This window comes from Chelonoidis abingdonii, chromosome 4 (assembly GCF_003597395.2).
Source record: "Chelonoidis abingdonii isolate Lonesome George chromosome 4, CheloAbing_2.0, whole genome shotgun sequence".
Lineage (NCBI taxonomy): Eukaryota > Metazoa > Chordata > Testudines > Testudinidae > Chelonoidis > Chelonoidis abingdonii.
Genome location: NC_133772.1, coordinates 70,317,754 through 70,341,284, shown reverse-complemented (window position 1 = coordinate 70,341,284; position 23,531 = coordinate 70,317,754). Strand labels below are relative to the sequence as shown.

At 40.7% G+C, this 23,531-nt stretch overlaps 1 protein-coding gene across 2 annotated transcripts in view; it reads right to left on the bottom strand.

The window, feature by feature from the left end:
• PDHX (pyruvate dehydrogenase complex component X) overlaps positions 1-23,531 on the bottom strand; it is a 100,317-nt gene that overhangs the window by 54,937 nt on the left and 21,849 nt on the right. For both annotated transcript variants that reach the window (XM_032770680.2, XM_032770679.2), the window contains one exon: positions 4,439-4,656. In XM_032770680.2, the coding sequence (XP_032626571.1) occupies positions 4,439-4,656 (218 nt within the window). The remainder of the gene's footprint in view (positions 1-4,438; positions 4,657-23,531) is intronic.

Below are 23,531 nucleotides of genomic sequence, written 5' to 3'. Positions count from 1 at the left end.
CCACCTTGCAAGGTCGTAGAGTCTGGGCTCCAGTCCGAGCCCAGAAGTCTACACCGCAATTAAACAGCCCCGTAGCCCGAGCCTGCTTGCACAGGCTAGCCAGAGTTTTAATAGCAGTGTATACATACTTACACAAGCTTGCTCTTCTTTAATAGCAGGTGAGGTAGTGACAACTGCATCATTAGTTTGTCTAATTTCAATTATAACAATCTTTATATTTAACATCTTCAATTTTTGCTTTTATACTTAAGTTTACTGGACAAACTTCTAGAAGTACAACAGATCATCTGGACTGAGAAATAAGGAATTTATGCAAATAATTCTAATCTCATTTTCAGCTTTACAAGTTTAATGCAGTTTCCTCCCACTCTCAAACATCAAACTTTTATCTGTGTCATCTCAACCCATGCAGGATATGCTTTGCAGTAACTTTCCAGAGACAGAGTTAAGCACATCATCTGCAGCACGCAACACTGATCTCCACTGCTATGCAGAAACCACAAAGGTTACATCATAACCCAATTCTGCATTTTAATTGAGAGGTATATTGGAGAAAAGTTTCACAGCATTCATTTTATCTTAAGATAATTTATATGACATGAGAACATAGTGAACTCAGGCAGACTTTAAAATTCTTAGATGCAAAAGTTAATTTAGCAAAAATAACAGAGCAAGGTTAAGTACTTGAGACCAGATTTTACTTCAAGGCATGCTTACACGAATTTGAGAACAGATAAACAGAAGAGCAGGTAGGAGCTGAGCCCTTTGAGCCACACAAGAATTCCAAGTAGGGTAACACCAGCTTGACAAGGAATGTAAATCATTAAAGACGTTAATTTGATTTTAAATTAGTTGTCACGCATTTGTGATTAGGAGCGTTACTGAATCAGTTTCTGTTCCAACATTCTCAGATGTAAAAGCACTTGATTTAACCCTTGTTAGTGTTCTAATCATTCTTCTACTATAGCAAGCATGTTGTTAGAGACCTCAGTTAGTGTCTTCCAAAGATCTTCCCTACTTAAATTAGGACAGCCTGAATGTTAGCAGCAAAATTAAACAAACAAATTGGACAGTTAGGCAAGGACCTAAAAAATTAATTGAATTGTATAGTGGTCAACACTCACAGAACCATAGAAATTGTAGGACTGTAAGGGACCTCAAGAAGTCATCAAGTCCAGCCACCTACGCTAATCCAGAACCAAATCTACCACACCATCACTGACAGGTTTTTTAAGAACAGGTTAGGCAAACATCTCCAATTAAAGGGATTCCACAAGCTCCCCTGGAAGCCTATTCCAGATCTTACTTTTTAGGTTAGATATTTTGCCCAATATCTAACTTAAATTTCCCCTTCTGCAGATTAAGCAGATTACTTCTTGTCCTGCTTTCAGTGGACATGGAGAACAATTGGACTTCTTTGTAACACATCTGAAGACTTATCAGGTTCCTCCCCACTCTTCTTTTCTCAAGACAAAAAAAAATGTGCATGTTCAAACCTTCCTTGGAGGTCAGGATTTTCCTAAACCCTTTTTTTGCCCTCCTGCGGACTCTCTCCAATTTGTCCACACCTTTCCTAAACCATGGCACCCAGAATTGGATACTGTACTCCAGATTAGGCCTCATCAGTACCAAGTAGAATGGGACAACTCCTGTGTCTTACATAAGACACTCTTGTTAACACACGACAGAATAATATTAACCCTGTTTACAACGGCCTCACTTGGTTGAGTCATATTCCTTTGGTCATCTTGTTAGTTTCAAACGAGTTCTCCAATTTGTCAAGGTCATTTTGAAAAGTAATCTTGTCCTTTATAGGCTGCTGATACTTAACTCCTGTTTTTGGCAAACTTACTCATAAATTCATAGATTACAAAACCAGAAGGGACCACTGGGATCATCTAATCCAGCAGTTCTCAAACTGTGGGTCTCAACTCCAAAGTGGGTCGCAGAGCTGGTGTTAGCGTCTCTGGGGTCTGGGGCCAAAGTCGAAGCCCAAGCCTCACCACCCTGGGCGCTGGGGCTCAGGCTTTGGCTTTAGAGTGACCAGACAGCAAACGTGAAAAATCGGGATGGGGGTGGGGGTAATAGGAGCCTATATAAGAAAAAGGCCCAAAAATCAGGACTGTCCCTATAAAATCGGGACATGTAGTAACTCTATTCGGCTTCAATCCTGGGTGGCGGAGCTCAGGTTACAAGACCCCCACCTGGGGCTGAAGCCCTTAGGTTTTGGCTTTAGCTCGCCCGTCCCATCCACCCACCTGGGGCAGTGGGGCTCAGGCTTCAACTTTGGTCCCCTACCGTCTGGGGCGGTAGGGCTTGGGCAGGCTCAGGCTTCGGTCCCACCTCCTGGGGTCATGTAGTAATTTTTGTTGTTAAAAGGGTGTCATGGTGCAATGAAGTTTGAGAACCCCTGATCTAGTCATTCCTCTTGTACAACAGAAGCCATAGAACTTTCCCAAAATAATTCCTAGAGCAGATCTTTTAGGGAAAAAATCCAATATTGACTGAAAAATTGTCAGTGATGGAGAATCTACCATCCTTGGCAGATTGTTTCAGTGGTTAATTATTTTCACTGTTAAAAATGTACATCTTATTTCCAAGCTGAATATGTCTAGCTTTAACTGCCAGCCACTGCATCATGCTACACTGAAGAGCCCATTATTATGTTTCCCATGTAGGTACTGTGATCAAGTCTCCCCTGAACCTTCTCTTTGCTATGCTAAATGAATTGCGCTTCTAGAGTTTATCACTATAAGGCATGTTTTCTAATTCCTTAATCATTCTCATGGCTCTTTTATGAACCCTCACCAAATTATCATCATCCTTCTTGAATCGTGGACACCAGAACTGAACACAGTATTCCAGCAGTGGTCATACCGATACCAAATATAGAGGTAAAATAATCTCTCTCTCTTACTCAAGACTCCCCTATTTATGTACTGTAGCAGGGTAGTTACCCTGCTCCTGCCCTGAAGGGTTTAAAATGGCCCTATGGGAAGGTTGTCGCTGGGAGCTGCTAAACTGGGCGGTTTGGCTGCAGCTGGGGCCACACCACAAACAGACTCAGCTGGCCCTATAAAGGCAGAGAAGCCAGGGGTAGTCAGTCAGTCTCCTGCTGCCTGTAGAGGGAGATGGGCATGGCTGCAGAGAGCTAGAGACAGAGTACCTGAGTGGAGCAGGGCTGGGGACAGGCTGAGGAGCTCCAGCCTGGAAAACCCCAGGCTGCAGCCTAGCGTAAGGCCAACAGGTACTGGGGGTTGCAGAGGGCAGCCCAGGGATAGGCCAAGGCAGCAGGTCCAAGCCCAACCTTGCCAGTGATAAGTAGGCTGATACTGCAATCTGCCCCAGGGCATGGGGCTAGATGACGACTGGCAATAGCCTTATACTGAGGTGAGGTGAGACTAGTGGGTGGGGGTTTCCCAGGAAGGGGAGACTCTGAGAGAAAGTGGTTACTGCTTAGGGCAGCACCCCAGCTAACGGGGCACCGGGGTCCTAGGAGGGACATGGGGCCAGAGGGCAGGCAGATCACCAAGAGGCCTGCAGAGGGCGTTCCGGAACTGGAATGAGCTAATTCCCGGAAGTCACCAGCAGGAGATGCCGCGAGGTGAGTCCATTCATCTACATGTACCCACGGATCACATTAGCCTTTGGCCACAGCATCACACTGGAAACTCATGTGCAGCTAATTATCTACCATGACTGCGCATCTTTTTCAGAATCACTGCTTTCCAGCAGAGTCCCTCATCATGTAAGTATGGCCTACATTATTTGTTCCTAGATGTATATTTACATTTAGCCATAATAAAAACATTGTTTGCTTTTGCCTAGTTTACCAAGTGATCTAGATTGCTTTGTATCCTGTCCTCTTTGTTATTTATTCCTCCCCAATGTTTGTGTTATCTGCAAACAGTGATGAAGATGTTTTGACTGATTATTACCATGGTGTCCTTACAAATTTGCACAAGTTGTATTGAGAGCGCACACTTAAGTCAACACTTCTGAACAATCCACACCTCTCTACTGAGAACTGCTTACATGACACTCTTATTCCAGTACAAGAGTAATTTTTTTCAATTTAGCTTAAAACTCTTCCTATGTGACATAAACTGAAAAAAAGGAACTCTTATACCAGAATAAGAGTATCCACACAGGTAGTTATACCAGCATAACTATATTGGTTTAAATTCATGCCTTAGATTATAGAAAACAAAAGGGAAAAAAAAATCTTCCTTTGTAGACAAGGCCTAAACAAACCAAGCAAATCTAAAGAGTCTCTCAAACAATACTTTGATTTTAGCTACGGAGACAAAATTAATCCCTGGTGCAACTCCACTGATTTCACTGAAGTTACAAAAGGGATTAACTTGGCCCCAGCTATAGTGCAATACCCTCAAGTCTCTCAGTGAAAATGCTGTTCATGAGGAATACAGAAACTCACGGTAGTTTTCCAAGCCCATGTTCCATTTTGGTAGAAGCTGAAGCTAAAACGCCTACTGGAGGGGGACTAGGTGCAATTGCAGGCAGAGCCATCGGGAGTGCCACACAAGATGGATCACCAGTATCTGCTGGTATTTCAACCTGTTTCCAGTCCTGTCCTTCTTCTACCAGCAAACCAATTAGTGTTCCCAGACGCACGTTTTTACTTCCTTCTTCCATCTAAATTTAAAAGACAATGAGAACGTTAGCATTATGTGTTACTTACATGTATCTACTGTTTTTTTAAAAAAGCAAGATCTAGCAGTTGCAGGCATACCACTGGCATATGAATACATCAAGTTTTATTCTTATAACTAATAAAAGTCTAGGACCAATATTAAACAGTTGGTACTGGAAATCAGGGTGGGGTGTTAACTTATGCCAAAAATTTACAGATGTGAGTGCGCCTCAAGTTAGATATTTAAATCCATTGAGTCAGTGGAAGCTGCAGGTGCTCAGCACCTCTGAAAGAGACCACTTTCTTTAGATGCCTAAATATAGATTTAGGTGCCTAAATTCAGGCCTCAGATTGGAAAATTTTGGTGTAAGTATCCAAGACAAATTCTCAGCTTTAGGTAAGTCCATTGTGTCTTGCTAACATTTTATTTAGTTTTTCCAGCTTATTTAAAATACACTCACCAGTAGGGCCCTACCAAATTCACGTCCATCAAAAACACATCACTGACTGTGAAATCTGATCCCCCTCGTGAAACCTTGAGCCTAGCTGGGGGCTCCTCCCCTGTTCAGGCTTCCAGCTGCTAGTCCCAGCTGGAGATGGAGAGGGACAGGACTTCCTCTTCCATTATAGGGGTTGCTCCCAGGACAGGTCAGACACCTCCAGGAACCTGCCCTGGCTGCAGGAATCTCCACAGCTCAAGCTGTCAACCTCAACCCTCAAGCATACGCGGGGAGGCTGCAGCATGAGCAGTCACCCCATGTGCATGGGCAGGAGACTGCTGGGTATCCTCCCCTTCATACCCTGTGACCCTCATTTCTGTGCCACTGCTGGAAGTGATGCTGGCTTTAGAGCTGGGTACTCAGCCAGCAGCCCTCTTCTCTGGGTCCCTGTCAACAGCAGGACAGAAGTAAGGGTAGCAATCCCACAACAATTGCTTTTAAAACATTAACTTTCCCCCAGTCTTTTAGAACATCCCCAGCGCTCCAAGACTTATTGAAAACATCAACATTAACAGTACAGCGAGCTTATCAGTCACACAAGTTATCTGGTCGTGCTGATCTAAAATGTCTAACTTTAGTAAATGTGTTTAACATCCACCAGAGATACTAGTGGAATGGAAAGAGTTATCACCATCATATGATGACACTATATCACATTTTTTCCCCAAATACAGAACAGAAATGTTTCACAGAATCATAGGACTGGAAGGGATCTTGAGAGGTCATCTAGTCCAGTCCCTTGCACTCAGGGCAGGACTAAGTATTATCTAGACCATACCTGACAGGTGTTTGTCTAATCTGCTCTTAAAAATCTCCAATGATGGAGATTCCACAATCTCCCTAGCCAATTTACTCCAGTCCTTAACCACCCTGACACTTACAAAGTTTTTCCTAATGTCCAACCTAAACCTCCTTTGCTGTAATATAAGCCCATTGCTTCTTGTCCTATCCTCAGAGGTTAAGAACAATTTTTCTCCCTCCTCCTTGTAACAATCTTTTATATACTTGAAAACTTATTATGTCCTGTTCCTCCCCACCCCTCAGTCTTCTCTTCTCCATACTAAACAAACCCAATTTTTTCAATCTTCTCTCATAGGTCATGTTTTCTAGACTTGTAATCATTTTTGTTGCTTTTCTCTGGACTTTCTCCAGTTGTCCACATCTTTCCTGAAATGTGGCACCAAGACCTGGACACAATACTCCAGTTGAGGCCTAATCAGCACAGAGTAAAGCAGAAGAATTACTTTTCGTGTCTTGTTTACGTAATCCACACAACTTCTGGACTTACAACACTCCTGCTAAGATATCCCAGAATGATGTTTGCTTTCTTACACTGTTTAGCTTGTGTTCCACTACGACCCCCAGATCCCTTTCTGCAGTACTCCTTCCTAGGCAGTCATTTCCCATTTTATATGTTTGCAATTGACTATTCCTTCTGAAGTAGAGTACTTCACATTTGTCTTTATTGAATTTCATCCTACTTACTTCTACAGTTTATCCAGATCATTTTGAATTATAATCCTATCCTCCAAAGCACTTGCAACCCCTCCCAGCTTGGTATCACCTGCAAACTTTGTAAGCGTACTCTCTATGCCATTATCACTGAAGATATTTAAAATAACTGAACCCAGAACTGATCCCTGCAGGACCCCACTTGTTATGCCCTTCCAGCATGACTGTGAACCACTGATAACTACTCTCTGGGAACAGTTTTCCAACCAGTTATAAACCCACCTTATAGTAGCTCCATCTAGGTTGCATTTCCCTAGTTTATGAGAAGGTCATGCAAGACAGTATCAAAAGCTTTACTAAAGCCAAGATATACCACATCTACTGCTTCCCTCCTATCCACAAGGCTTGTTACCCTGTGAAAGAAAACTATCAGGTTGATAAATCTATGCTGACTGTTATTTATCACCTTATCATCTTCCAGATGTTTGCAAACTGATTTATTATTTGCTCCATTATCTTTCTGGGTACAGAAGTTAAGCTGACTGGTCTGTAAATCCCTGGGTTGTCCTTATTTCCCTTTCTTATAGATTGGCACTATATTTGCCCTTTTCCAGTTTTCTGGAATTTCTCCCATCTTCCATGACTTTTCAAAGATAATAGCTAATGGCTCAGATATCTCCTCAGTCAGCTCTTGTGTATTCTAGGACGCATTTCATCAGGCCCTGGTGACTTGAAGACATCTAACTTCTCTAAGTAATTTGAATTTATTGAATACTTCTCCCTTTTCTGCATTATTACTGGTAATTCCACCTATTTCATCTATAATGGACCAATATAACTATCAGGATTCTTTTTGTTCTAAACATATTTTTTCAAAGACTCCTTTTTACTATCCTTAATTCTGCTAGCCATAGATTTATCTGTGTGTTCCTTTTCAATCTTCTATAATTCCTAACTTGTGATTTATATTTATTTTGATTAAGTTCCTCTTTCTTCCTTTTGGGAGTATATATTTTTTTTTATAATTGCCTTCTCTTCCCCTCTAAACTTTTTTTTTTTTTTTTTTTTTTAATTAGCACCATCTGGTTGTGCCTTTTTGGGCATCTAGTAAGGTATTCTTAAATGATTTCCAGTTATTCACATTTTTCTGATTAAATTCTTTCTCCTAGCTGATAATTAAGAATGGCCATACTGGGTCAGACCAATAGATCCATCTAGTCCTGTATACGTCTTCTGACTGTGGCCAATGCCAGGTACTTCAGAGGCAGTGAACACAACTGGACAATTATCAAGTGATCCATCCCCTGTCATCCAATCCCAGCTTTTGGCAATCAGAGTCTAGGGACACCCAGAGCATGGGGTTGCATCCCTGACCATCTGGGCCAATTGCCATTGAGGGACCTATCCTCCATGAACTTCTTATTCTTTTTTTAACTCTGTTATACTTTTGGCCTTCAAAACAACCCTGGCAATGAGTTCCACAAGTTGATTGTGCACTGTGTGAAGAAGAACTTCCTTTTGTTTTAAACCTGCTGCCTATTAATATCATTAGGTGACCATAGGTTGTTTTCAGCTTTGTGGAACTAGACCTACTAAACCAGCAAATAGAGAGAGAGAGAGAGAGAGAGAATGTATTATGGTCAGGACTTTATTCTGAATCTGAATATTATGAATCTGATCATTATGAATCTGATCAATTCACAATCACGTGTGCCTAAACCACTATTGATTTTAGTTCTGATCAGTTCCTCATTATCTTTTGGGGGAATTTTGTAATAGACCCTCTCCTGTGTTGGCTGCACCACTTTTTGAGTTAGGAAGTTGTCACCTGTAACATTCAGAAATTCCAAGGATGTTTTAGTATTGGCTGCATGAGAACTCCAGTATATCACGCTCAAGCTGAAGTCCCCAATAATGATGCAGTTTTTTCCACCCATTTCCACACATTATAGATAGGTACACAAAGAAACAGTCACCTTATTCCATAGTGTGATTTGGTGTTTGTAGCCAACACCAACTAGTACCCCATCTGTGCTTTATGTAGTAGGACATCAATCAATATCATTTTCTTCCACGGTATCAGAAACTCAGAAACAGGTAGGGTGACCAGTTAGCAAATGTGAAAAATCAGGACAGGGGGTGGGGGGGTTAATAGGAGCCTATATAAGAAAAAGACCCAAAAATCAGGACTGTCCCTATAAAATTGGGACATCTGGTCACCCTAGAAACAAGTAATGTCATTTTCTTTATACAGAGTGCCACTCTACCTCCCCTTTTTGCCTGCTTGATCCTTCCTAAATAGGTATAAACTACTGATTTTCCAATCCACCAGGTTTCAGTAAAAATCCACGCTAGACTATCAAAGTGGACACATGTAAGCAAGCCTATATAAATGTCATTGACTTTACAGTTATTTCAGCCAGGTTTTCAAGGTAACAGGCATTACTGAGTCAAGTTAAACAAGACTGATTAAGTCCACTAGGAGGATCCAAATATTGGAATTTAATTTAGTTACTCTTATCCTTGTATGATTACGCTCTGCATACTAGTTTTGTGTACTCTTTGCCTTTTTCCAGAAAGCCACAAGTCAGCAGCTTAAGTGGATTTACGGTAGCATATTTTATTTAAGATTATCCTCTCACCCCTTAGAGATGGTCCCTCCAGGTCAAGGTTGAGGCACCTCAACAGGAGGAAATGGGAAGGTGGTCACTGCTGAGCATATTCTGATACAAAGAATTTCACGTTTACACTACTGTCAGTCGAACGAACTCCTTTCATGAACACTAAACTTTACATTAAGTATTTATAAAATGAAAAGAAATATTATGATCTACATTGACACTACTTCCTCTACTCCCCAGATACATTCTCTTCCATTAACTCAATTAATATCTTCAAAGTTTCACTTGAGGAAAAAACCCTACATGTCAATCAAGATATGATATTTTATTATTATGACATGCATTTCTGAAGTATCTGTCACCCTAGTATTTGGGCATACATCATCAGTGTAGATGGCAGAAGAAAAGATCTTGAAGTGAATTTAAACCATACGCCGTGACTGAAAAAAACTGAAAAGCCCATTACCAACCACGTACATGTCACTCCAGAGAAGCACCACTAAACACAAGTAATATATAGATCCCATCTCACTGTATCCTGAATGATCTAATCATTGTAATACAAAACAAATTGGAAGAAAAAAAAAAAAAAGAGTATTGTAAATGGACAATCAAACCCCCACAACAAAACACCAATATCCTTTGCTCTGTGGTACTGTCACACTTTCCAAGGTATTTCACAAGCCGTGCTCTGATTATATTTGAGGTTCTGCCCGCAATCATTTTAACATAAATCAGATGTTTGATGCTTAACATAAAACTCATTACAGGCCACATCCCAAAGCAAATACCACCCAGCACTCTGAAGAGCTTCTCTTAAACTTGTATATGATAAAGTTAGTGCATTTTCCAAAACTTCTCTTAAACACCTTTTCCTATTTCTTCATCTCTGCAGATTACAAAGATTTAGAAGAACAAAATTTCTCCTTTGATAATCAGGCTCCATTTCCTAAATGATCACTCAAAACAGTAATATGGGAGGGGGGGTATATCACATACATTCTAATGAGGCATTAATAAATCCTAGAGGGGAAAAAGGATGAACAGATAGGAATATATGGTTTCTTAGGTTTGTTAGGGTCAAGTTATGGCCCAGCCGTATAGTGTTGCCAATTCTCCTGGATTTTATAATGAATCTCATATTATTCTGTCTTTTTCTTAGAGTCCCAGCTCCTGGAGATAAGTGTTTATTCTGAGAATCTCAACTTAATTTTTTTTAAAAAATATAAATTTACAGCCCATATGGTTGCAAAGTTTAAAAATGTGAACCAAGTGCACCCTTAACAGCTTAGAAGGCAAATTAAAATCATGAGATTTTTTTAAAAAGTGTTTTTTAAGTCAATCTCATGATTTTGAGGGGGCCTGATTGTTATTTTTTAAACACATTTGAGTTTGCCAGTACAGGAATAAGACCCCTGCATGCCCCCCCTGCATCCTATATGCAGAGAGGTTGGGACAGGGAGCTGGAGGAAGAGAAGGGTACTATTTCCCTATGTGAGCATGAAGCCAGGGAGTAGCTGCAGCCATAGCTTCAATCTACCTCACCCAAATGTGGCAGGAAGTACAGCTGATGCGGCATTTGGGAGAAGGCTTTGAAATCTGCATTTAGGAATGTTGGAGCAGATTAATTTCCTCTGGATTCTCAGTCAGAATTCCCTCCCTGGGTTGCTCCTAGAGCAGCACAGCTATGAACACCCTTTACACTGGACTAGCCGGTAGTTTTCAACTTGTGATCCATGGACCCTTGGGGGGTCTACAGACTATGTCTAAGATTTCCAAAGTGGTACACACCTCCATTAGAAGTTTTTTGGGGGCCGCAAATGAAAAAAGGTTGAAAACCACTGGACTAGACATATGATGGACACTTAACTGAAGAAAAAATATATTGGTGTAACTTTATTGCAAAGTTTTACACAAGGACACATCATTTTAGAGAAATGGTATGAATGAGCAAATAGTAATGAACATTGAATCCAGCTCTTCACAACATGGTTATTCATCCTCTTTTCTTTCCCATGCTCAGCTAATAAAAATTTTAAAGAGAAATGCAGTTCTAATTTAAGAATGATCTTCACTATAGCAGTAGTCATCAACCTCATATACCTCAGCTAAAACATCTCATATTTTTATTTTATTCTGTTGTATTTTTAGCCTTCTGTTTTCTGAACCTTACTTATTTAGGGTAACTACACACTGAAGACAAGAGAAGAATCTGAAGTGCCACTTGAGAGAAACTTTTGTCACAGAAATCTAAGTTAATTAAGGTTAAATCTTTTCATAACAAACAATGAAAATCCAAGGAGCTTTAAGCAGACAACTCATGTTTATCTGACTTCCAATGAAGGGATTGTGTCTTAATTTAAATCAAAACAGTGCAGCACTGTAGTTGGCCCAAATGAACAGATAAACGTTGCCCAATCTGTACAAGACATAAGTAAATTTGAGCCAAAGTTCTCAAAGGGCAGCAAGCCGGACGCAATCATCAGAGAGCAAGTAAAGTAGTAAATGCACCAGAAGGAGTCTCCTGCTCTAGGGAGAGACTCCAGTTACTGCTGGTCAGGAGGATTTCAAACCACATGGATTGTTTTCAGACTTCTTCTTGTTTCTTCTTCTTCATGTCTTTTTTGAGTCAGAAACCCCAAAGGCTCAGGCCTTTTATTCAAAGAAGAATTGTTAATGGATACTACATCATCCCCCCAACCCTCCAGCACCTGAGTGATTAGGCCACGTGGTAACTTTGACCAGACTCTAAACCTTAGTGCACTAGCATAATCAGACCGACCCTACCAGTCTCCAGCCCAGATTCGGTTTGCAGATTGGAGGGCTCTAGGATAGAGTTAAGGGATATATTCCCACTTCAAGACTCTGCATTTTTGAGAGGTAAGTAACAATAATAAAAAAATCAGAATCAGATGAAAGTCAAGACAGACCTGGTCCCAGCTGTATGCATCCCAAAAGAAAGACCTGTAACATTACCTGTGGTCAGGGATCTAGCTAGACTCCATCAGCCATCAGCTCTGGCCCATGAAGACAACATTTGTGGATAGACTTCCCTGAGTAGCAGTGGTTAATGGAACAGTCACTCAAGAGGCTGAAGCCACACAATATCTCTGCACTAAGCAATGCAGGAATTTGCTTTATTAGGTGACTAGAATTCCAAAAGACTAAAGAGGTACGTCACATTGATAGACATATCCAGATATTCCAAAGAGAGTGAAAAAAAAGAGTGCCAATTTCTGTGTCTCCTGTCTGGGTTGTCAACGCATAGCCCCTCAAATGGAAGCTTCAGGGAATCCTTAATACTTGTATTCCTGGTAAAATCTCATTTCAATGAATGGTGACACCTAATATCTACAGGCACAAGGTGTAGAGAAAGCTACAGTCATAGCACAGTAAAGAAGAGACCCCCCAGTCATGACTGCAAGGAGGCAGAAGAGAACAACAAGCCCCCTGCTGCTGAATGATGCCTGCTCTTCCTGTTCCCCAGCTTCTCCTCATGGCCCTGACCAGGGGTCTCTGCTCTGCTATGCCAGGACCACAGTCTCTCCCACATCTTGCACATGCAAGGATTGGACATTGCTGGCCCTGTGGCAGTGCAGGGAGCTCTCTGAAGCTCCACAGTCATGGGATGGAGGGAGCATGTCTGTGACATTGGGGCTGCAAAGGGCTCCCTGCACAGCCACATGACAAGTGAGACTCCTAATCTCTGCAGGCACAATGCAGGGGAGGCTGCACTCCTGTTGACTGTTGTCAATCCATATTTGTTAGCCAATTTGAGAGTGTCTGCTGAAATCAATATTTACTGATCTCTACTGATTTAAACTGAACCCTAACAACCCTAGTTTTACAGGAGGTCAGACTAGTTGTGGTCCCCTATGGCCTTGGAATCTTATTAAACAAAGACAAATCTATTGAACACCCGAGGAGGTTCAAGACAAAGCAGAGACAGATCAGAGCCATGCTAAGACTAGACGAGATTGACAAGTCTCAGTCCCTGGTGCAGTCCTATTATTTTGGTTCCCAAACCTGATGGGTCTGTACAATTCTGTGTAGACCTCAGGAAACTGAATGAAATTTCAAAGTCCAATGCCCATCCCATGGCCCAGGTGGATGATCTCCTTGGCAAACTAGGGAAAGCCGACTATATAACAATGCTGGATTCAACAAAGGGGTGTTAGCAGATTCCTCTCAAGACAGAGTCTAAAGAAAAAACTGTCTTTGCTACTCCTGTAAGGCTGTTTCAGTTCACTTCAATGCCTTTTGGATTGCACATGGCTCTTGTCACCTTCAGCAATTTATGGACCACCTACTCTAACCTCATTGTCAATAAGCAGCAATGTACTTGGAAGATGTGGGCATTTGGGGCTCAGATTGGAGGTCATACCTCAGATGTTGCCTCAGTCATGCAATCACTGGAGAAGGCTTGCCTCTGTCAACCAAATATGTGAAGGTTTGGCATTAAGAGACTAAATATTTAGGGTACTTAGTATGGAACAGGAAAATCCAGTCATTGAATAATATGGCAATCACCAGGAGGCAGTATCACAGAGAGGTTGGCTATTTCTGTTTATCTGAACATATAGAAATTAACTCTTGAAGAAGTGCTGGTTGCCAGACCTGATGCAACTCTGTGCCCAGCACAGAACCACCAAAAGTACATCATGCATGCCTTAATGTCTCTAAGAATGATTTCTTAGGTGTCTGCTAGCTACAGTTATGCTTCCCTTCCACACAAGCAAACAATGTGACATTGAGCTAAAACATGACAGCAGCCACATTAAAGTTGCAACGGATAATGTAGTACAAAAATAGATGTGACCAAGTCCATTTCTGATGAAATTTCCTTATAGATGCACTGTAAGATTCAGGAGAAACAGAAGTGTGAGAGAAGTATTCCAAAGTGATGAGAACAGCAAAAGTATCACTCATCAATTACTAAACCAGAGATGACAAAAGGGACTATAGGAATAAGTTTGAAAATTGGTCCAACATTAATTTTAATGCTCAGCACAGAACAGGGTCTATGCAATTTATTAGAGTGGTCGTAAACTGAGCTGAAGGCTTAATAACTCTAGGTTTTCAATGCTCACTTGATCAAGGTGCTATGAACTGGAAAAATATAATAGCAATGTAAAACAATGTAATCTAAAGGAGAAAATGGTTATATGAATGTGAACAGCTATTTTAAAACAAATACTTAAAATGCAAAGTATTTTCAACTGAAATTACATGTTGTTGAACATTTCTGATCTCACAAACCTTACCGAGCAATCACACTACTGTTTCATTTACAGTTTAATTGTATCTTTCACATAACAAAACTAACTCTTTCCATACTCCCACTTCTGCAACAAATGTTCTTTTGTTTATGGGGAATAAATAAGTGACTGTATTGACTAGATTACTTCCTACAGATCCCACACTTCATAGGAGAGACTAAAAGATTTAAAAAATTCAATAGGATTTCTTTCACAACAGAAGGTCCACCTGAAAAGTGATCTTGAGATAGGACAGTTACACAAATTATACAATTTAAGACAGACAACATGCACATGGGAAGATTCCCCCCCCATCACCACATTTAATTTTTAATTAAGTGACTGTGGTTGGTACCATGATCCATCTTGCATAGATCTACTTTAAGCCAAAGGGTACTGAAAAGCCCAAAGCATTGATGGGTTATTGAGTCTTTCACCTCAAGCACAGAGTAGTAATGACTAAAAATTATCACCATTTGATGACTCTTTGGCAGCCTCTGACAAGTGAGAGGAAGGGTGAGCTTGTGGCTAAGAAACTGGTCTGGAACTCACAAGAACCGAGTTCACTCCCTGGCTATGCCACAGATCTCCTGTGGGACTTCAGACAAAAATCACTGGAACTCTGTGTGTGCCTGTAAAATACTTACCTTCCTCACAGTGGTGTTTTGAGAGAAAAGAGCTGAATGCACCATGAAAAGTATTTTCACAACCCAGACATGATTTCTCACTATCAGGCTATAAGCAGAGTGCTGGGCAGTGTGGGGAGGAGTGTGCAATGCCACTGACTCGTGTCCTAGTTCTGTGGATAAACAATCTGTAAAATTGTCAATCCTTTCACCAGCACTCCTTTCCACACACACTACAAGTTAAAAACAAAACAAATGTTTGTAACCAAAATAGCTCCCTTACGGCAATGTGCATAGCATAGGCCTGTGAGACAGATATTTAGAATACAGCATTGCTACATTTTCCTCAGAATAATAAATATTTCACCAGAAACCCTATTATTTAAGTCTCAATTAAATGCTAAGTTTGGAAGTGTCATTACTGGAAGACTACATTTCTATAAAAACAACAAGGAGCCCAGTGTCACTTTAAAGACTAACAGATTTATTTGGGCATAAGCTTTCGTGGGTAAAAAACCTCACTTCTTCAGATCTGTTAGTCTTTAAGGTGCCACCGGACTCCTTGTTGTTTTTGTGAATACAGACTAACACTGATACTTGACCCCATTTCTATAAAGTAACATTTACAAAGCAATGTTTGATATTAATTCTTTATGTGAAACTGTAAAGAAAAAAAGTGTCACATTTCATCTTTCAAGATAAACTCCAACAACTGAATAGAGTTAATGATATAAGCACTCACGCTTCTGAGCCCTCTGAGCGACATAAGTTACACCTACAAAAGCGCTGGTGTGGACAGCGCTATGCTGGCAGAAGATGCTCTCCCACTGACATAGCTACCACCACTCATTGAAGGTGGTTGAATTATGTCAGCGGCAGAACTCTCTCCATCGGCATAGTGTGACTACACAAGCAGTCTTACAGCCACACAGCTGCATTGGTACAGCTGTGCCACTGTAAGCTCGCTAGCATATAATTTTGTGCAGACTTCAGGAGACCAAATGAAATTTTACAATCCAACTCCTACCCCATACCCCAGGTGAATGATCTCCATGGCAAGCTAGGGAAAGCCAATTATATAATAATGCTGGAAACAAACTTTAAAAAATACCAAATTCCATTTTCTCTATTGATGCATTTGGGTTTGTTTTGTATTTCAGTCACTTTGCACAAGGAAACTAGACTTGTCAGTTTCACTTTCTCAGTCCATGCATTAGTTTAATGCTGCAATATTTGGGTTGCATAAATCACAAGGAAATGTTTACATCAATCATCAAAAATCTGTTTCCATTTAAAAAAACAAACAAAAAAAAAAAACAAAAAAACCAGACATTTCTATTAACCTCAGGTTTTGCAAAAACAGTTTTAAGAACAAATTACAATACCCTTTGGTGTTTAACCTACCTGATCTCTCCTTAAACAATTTTATAAATTCAAAACTGACCATTTTGAAGGATTGTTTACTTTTACCAAAATAACCCATGAGCACTATTATTTTTACCATGTAAGAGTCTTATAAAAGATATAACAGCCTGATCCAAAGCCCATCTAAGTCAACGGGGAGGCTCCAATTGACTTCAGGGGACAGTCAAACCAAGCCCTTTGTGAGAAAACTGTGAAATGAATTCATATCAATCATATAGGAACTTATATAAACTGCTGATGGCTATGATATACGACATTACTTTACACCAAACGAATTCAAAAGAGCCTCGAAGGGGGTTCTATTAATTCATCTTATATGCAGCATCCTAGTGAGGTAAATGTTGTGCCCAGTTTCAAAGATGAAACAGAGTAAGGTTGGTCATGTAAGAAAGTTAGCTCTTTGGGACAAAATATTTTGTTATTAACCTTGTGCAACACCTAACAGCTGTAGAGACAAATACGAACAGTCCTGACTCCTCCTATAGGGTGACCAGATGTCCCGATAAAACCAGGACCGTCCCAATATTTAGGTGTTTGTCCCGCGTCCCGACCGATCTTTGGTCAGGACGCAATTAGCCCCGATATTTCACAGTACTCCTTTTTTTGTTCCACGGGCAGCACTCAGCTTTTTATTTTATTTTGCTCTGCCAGCATGTCCCCCACTCTCCCTATGTGTCCCAATATTTTCTTCCTCTCATCTGGTCACCCTATCCTCCTGTTCTCAACCAGGGCTTTGGAGCTGTGCTCCAGCTCCGCTCCAGCTCCAGGCAAAAAACCTGCAGCTCCACTGCTCCACGCTCCAGCTCCAGGCTCTGCTCCAAAACCCTGTTCTCAATGACTGGGCAGAACTCCCCATTCAAGATTAGTCTACCAAATGGCACTAGAAAGCAAAAATCATTTAAAATAGGTTTTAAAATGTTATAAATATCGCTCATACTTGCCCCCCTACACACACACACACACACACACACACAATGCATACAATGTGCAAGCCCAAAGCCCAACAAGTGAGAGCAATTCTCACCTTAGAGAGGACACATGAGCACTTGCTGCCAACACTGCTGAAATTGGTCTATTGATTTTTTTCACCCTTCCTGTAGCATTAAGCCTGGATGAATAGCTGTTTTTGACCTATTGACAGCATTAGCAATTCAAAATACATTGCCAAGCAACTGATGAAAAATACTACCAATTCTAGGAGACATTTATAACCAGAGGAAGCAGGGTTACAGTCAGAGGTATTCAGAAAGCAGCTTCACGCACACAGTGTAATATAAATGCAACTAAACAGGCAGGATATTTACTACTATGTCTTATTAGGTCATGATAATTAAACTAGTAAAAGAATCTAATATATTTGCCTTCTGATACCAACAACATTTTAGGGTTCTACTGTCCCATTTTTGGTAGGCAGGTAACTGTGTTTTTACTGTGGGATGGGCCTGAAGTGTCAAACTAACACATCAATCTCAGTTACCCTTTCCATGTTTACAGAGCTTTTCATCCATATATCTAAAAGCACTTCACAAAAAAGTGTATGAGCAGAATTATCCCCATTTTAAAGAAAGAAATTGAGGCATTAAGAGATATAGCAAGACCAACCTGGGTTCAATATTTATAGCAATTTTATCTTTACTCCTAGACTCTCAGATTGCGTTAGTTGCAAAGAAACTGCACTCCATGTCTGGTTGTCCATGTTTTTGCTAGTCCCAAGTGCAGTTCCCTGCCTCTGGAATGTACTATGTGGTTGAGACGCTCATGCCTGTGCTCTGCAGCTTCCTGCACCAAATGAAGTTCCAGGTACCAGCCATTATACATAAAACCATAAAGTGGCCTAAGCACAACTCTTGGCCTTTGACTTGCCTTCTGACCTATGCTCGTCTGGAATGCTGGAACCCACCATTCTAGAGCTAAAGCTCACAGTAACCAGGTACAGGCCTTTCTCAGAGGCAGGTCTAGGAATGTGGCAATCATGCCTGTAGCAGACATGCTTAGCACAAGCAGCTATTTCTAAATGTGGCTCTGCAAAATTTATTTCTTTGCAGTCTTTCAGCTGGCTGACCTATGAAATGGTGGGCCTATAGATGATCCTTATGTCCTATTTCTAAAGCCTTGAGCTGCAGAGGATTGTGGTGGTTTTGTTCTTCCTTTGAAGTATATTATTAACATGAGTTAAAGCCATGTTAAAAAGTTTCCATATACCACACTATAGGTGCCTTGTATTACAAATACATAAAAAAAAAAGTTACTTTTCCTCCTTTTTATTTATGTCAGATCATCTCTAAAATTGTGAAGAGTTTTTTTTTATCATGCTTCTATTGCATGCATCTTTAAAATACAGTAATGCATTTTAAATCCTCTTGTATAGCAGCCTGAGTCCCTTGGTGAGAAGACAGTTTAAAAATTATGATGACATTTTAAGAAGTCAGCAGCAGTTTTAAATTCTGTACTTAACACTCTACATGCAAACAGTTCAGCAACATCTTCAAGCATTTTCCAGATAGGTTATTTGGAACCAAAGTGTAAACTTTGGTTTTGGGTCTGGACTAAAATAACTTTTAATACTTGAAATACAAGCAGTATACAAATATATATCCCCACAACCAAAAAAAAAAAAACAAAAAACAAACCCCACCCAGAAGAATGTACATTGAAACTGTTCTATCCATCATTTCACTGATATCAAATAACCCATAAGAATAAAAGAATTGCTGCAGCGTTAATAAATTAATTTTGCAAGCTCTTAATTAAGCAACAATGATTAGTTAACGTGAGTGGTATTTTAAATCCTGATATTTCTTAAGCAGGAGTACCAGTACTATAGTATTGAATTAATTTAGAACCTATGGATAAGGCAGCAGATGTTATTTATACCTGAATTCATGCTTTACTCATAGGCAGCATTAGCATACTTAAAAGGTTCAACTAGGAAAAGGTAATGTGTCACTTCCATCAATATTTCATGCAGCTTTACAACTAAACGAAGTGTTTTCCAATCCTTTGGGGACAGGGGGAAAGAGAGAAACAACAATGAGCTCAAGACAACCAAAAAGAGGAGCATGGAGAACAGCTTATCTACCTACTATAGTAGATGGGTGTGAGTTAACAGATTCATTCTCATCACAGTTCACTGTTTAAAAACCTCAAAGAAATTTAAAAAGTCTCAGGTGAGCTACAATACATTCCTTTCCAGATAAATATGAACTCTGGTTCCATTTAATTCTGTGAAATCCTGAGGTAAGATAATATGTGGAAACTGTGGGGGAGGAGGCGGGAGGGAAAGAGAGCAGTGAATACAAATGCTCAGATCTGACTTCAAAACATTTCTCTTCCATACATCATGTCAGCTTTGAAATGTGTTCACCTATCTATAATCACAAATTATCAGTGACTCTAAACTGGACGCTCAACATCACTGATGTGACATGAATAAAGATAAGGGAAGTACATACAGTACTTCTACTTTAATGATAATTTAATGTGCAATATGGGTAGCCTTTATAATGGCTGTTTTAAATACTGCCTTAGAATAAAAGATATGCTGACAGAAGGCGCTTTTTTTTTTTTTTTTTTTAAATAAACATGCAGGTTTGCAATAGCTTCTGCCTATTGGTGCTTGTTCAGCCTCCAACCATCCTCCTCCCAGCTCTTGTTTATTGTTAGAAAAAACTGAGAATGGTAAGACATATAGTACTTATACTATGGATTTTATATATTAAAACAATTTGCAGCTATCCAGTTTGGCACAAGCCTACAACACCCCTTTGGCAATAAGAAAAATAAATACATCTATTGTGTCATCATTATAATCATGTGGTGACCATGTAAAACACACACAACCACTAGCACACCTGTACCTAGTAAAAGAACTTCCTGTTCCCAGAGAGATAACTTAGGTGATTATAAAATTTAAAGATAGAAAATATCTATTAGAATTGTGTGGGGAGACTTTGGCAAACCAGTGAAGTGTCTAAAACCACTATGGCTTATTGTTAAAAAGCAACCTAGTCAGCAAGCTGTAAATTGGTCATTCAGCAAACTCAGCTTGACCAAGGCAGGAGGGGAGGGGGTTTTGGGTGCCACGGAAAGGGCAGCTCGACCTCGCATCCTTCCTGATAATAATTGTGTTGAAGTTGCTGATACATGCATTTTAAAAGAGCAGGAATTCTATTGGGGTCTCAGAGCTGCAGACTCTGGAAAACCCACACCTGGTTAACCAATAATCAGAAGGAACCTCTTGCTTGAAACTGCTTACTTAACAAGGTTTCTTTAAGGGACATGTCATTCTATTACTAATGTATAAATAAGGGGGGAAAAGCTTGCGATAGTTGGACTTGTCTGAGGACTCTTTTGGACGCTCCCTCTGGATACATCTTGCGGTCCCCACCAGCAGACGGAAGATTTTGGCCACCGGAAGCCTGCCGCTGTGTCACTCGAGAGTCACACTCAGCTTTGGTAATTATCAAGGGTTGGAGGTGTTTTATAACTTGTTGTGGACATGTGTAAGCGCTTGAGACTAGTAAACTTTAGCTTTAAGTGAAAGCACTCGTGTTGTCCTGTTTGTGCCAGCCATCTATCAGTCGGACGCCCATGTCTCCCCTGATTTATTTCCTGACACCACCTCACACAGAGTAAAGTTACCAAGAGCTTTGGGTTGAAAGAACCCCAGGTAACAGAATGATCATCCAACCAATCTCAGTGACAATGCAAAAGTATTCCCTACAGTAAAGAATGTTTTATCCAGTCTAGTTTTTCATTAGTCCAAAACAATTAAGCCACAACAGACGATTGCCTAATTATTACCTAAGTATTCACCTAAGTCTTCCCCCTCCAGTTTATCCCATTTCTCTCAGTTATATTTTATTTCTTAGTCTCTGCCACTCAATGCAGACAGTGGCAGAATGAGGACAGACAGATGCATGGAATTAAGTAGCTGTCTGCAACTTTTATTAAACTTTAACACAGGAGAGGGGCGTGACTCACTCATTGCCCATACTCTCCTATACCAGGTATTAACTGGTCCCAGTGTGCGAGTTACAGGGACTCTTACCATATAACCCACAACGCAGGGTAGGCTTTTGTCAGGCTACTCCCCAGGACTCAGCTCTCTCTGAGTCCTAGCCCACTACCCCTATTGTCGTGACGGGGACAGACGGTCAGCAGGGTAGGGATCTCAACACACAAGGGCCACAAGGTCTGACCTCGGCCCTTGACAGCCACAAAGTCTCAGCCTATCACATGAGCCCAAGGCCCAATGCCAAAATCCCAAGTCTCTTACCTCTGGGAACCATTCATTTTATTCTCTTAACTACACTGGAAACCAGCTACTAGTTGTAACAAATAACAACTCCACCCCAGTAGCTCAGTTAGGTACTAAGCAGATTCCTACTTAACCAACCGTGGCTTGAAGGCGCTGCGAGGAAGGCAAACTCCTCTCAGGTCCTCCGCCAGCTGGCCCATGAGAGAAAAAATTCCTTTCTGATTCCCTAAACAGGCAGTTGGCTAGACCTGCAGCTGGCTTCCCATTCATACTTTGGGTGGATAGGGTGGGTTGCTGGATCGCAAAGAGGCTGGGGAATGCTAGCCAATCAGCACCCCTCTCCCTCTGCTGGCCAATGGGCACCAAAGACTCCCAAGGGGAGAAGCTACCTATTGTCCCTGAGCCAGTGTCTCCCCCACTTGCTGCTGGGTCTGTCCCCTTTTCACCACTGGCCTCATTATGTTTCCCCGCCATTGAGGCAGTTGGGTGGCATTTTTGCTCACGCATCCCAACAGCGACTGAAAAAGAAAATACTTTTCCCAATACTTCCCCTACAGCATTTTCAATCCTTCGTTTTAAAAATGTTTCCATAGGGAATGGTATTAAACATGTACGAATGCTACACTATCCACACAAAGTTTGGTTTGATCTGATTGAATAGGACAGTGATTAGAGGCAGCTCAGTGAGAGCAGCTGAGTCACCCATTATAGATGGAGCCCAGGCTTGCAGTGGCTCACAAAATGAAGGTAGCTGGGAGACTAAGGGAATCAGCCAGCCAGAGAGTATTCTCGGGCAATTCTGTCTTATTACTATTGATCAAACTTTGGGAGGCAAAAGAGGAGCACTTTCTGTGTGGGAACGTGGCATTGAGTTTAGTAGGGCTCTGGGCTGGTTGCTGTGTTTTGAAATATAGGCTAGGTTGCTGACTGAAAACCTATACATTTAGCTATACCATTATTAATATTTTAATACACGAATAAAAACCCTAAATACATTATTGAAGTATGTACTCAATCACAGTTATTTTTGTTAAGAAAACACAGCATATAAATGAGTCTATAATTATTGGAAACACACCTTGCTTATTTAATCTTAATTCTATAATTTTTTGGTGAAGAAACTGACCTGTTTGTGCATAGCTCTTGCTACTGTGTGCCAGTGAGAATTTGCATTGAGGTCAGTAGGGTATGGCTGAGTGGTCTATGCATGATGAGTGAAATCCTGGCCTGGACCAGCTCAGTGTTCCATCGTTCTTAGACAAGTTTCAGGCTGTGCAGTGCACCCCTGGTTGTTCACTTGGTTACCACCCTCCAGCCCTGATGTGGAGGCAGTTCTGTGGTACTAGTATAACTGTTAAGCACTTTGGGATTCTTTATGCTAAAAAGAAATAAGCACATGCAAAATATTTATTCCTGTTTAATATAATACAAACATTAGTAGATCAAATAGGAGCCTTCAGTATAGAATCAGTCTTCTGTATGGCAAATCTGGCTCAAGAGATGACGTGAATAAGTGTGAAGAAAGATCACCCCAAGTCACATGCCCAACTCACCTCAAAACATTCCTGTGACAAAAAACCCACCCAAATGAATTAAAAGAGATGAAGTCTTAGCTGACTGGCTTTAAGAATTGTTTAGACCATTGGCAAATTCACCATCCTTTTGGTGAAGCCACTAGAAAATTAATCTCTCCAATATAATGCTGTTTCCCCTTCACTGTCCTTCTTCTCATGCT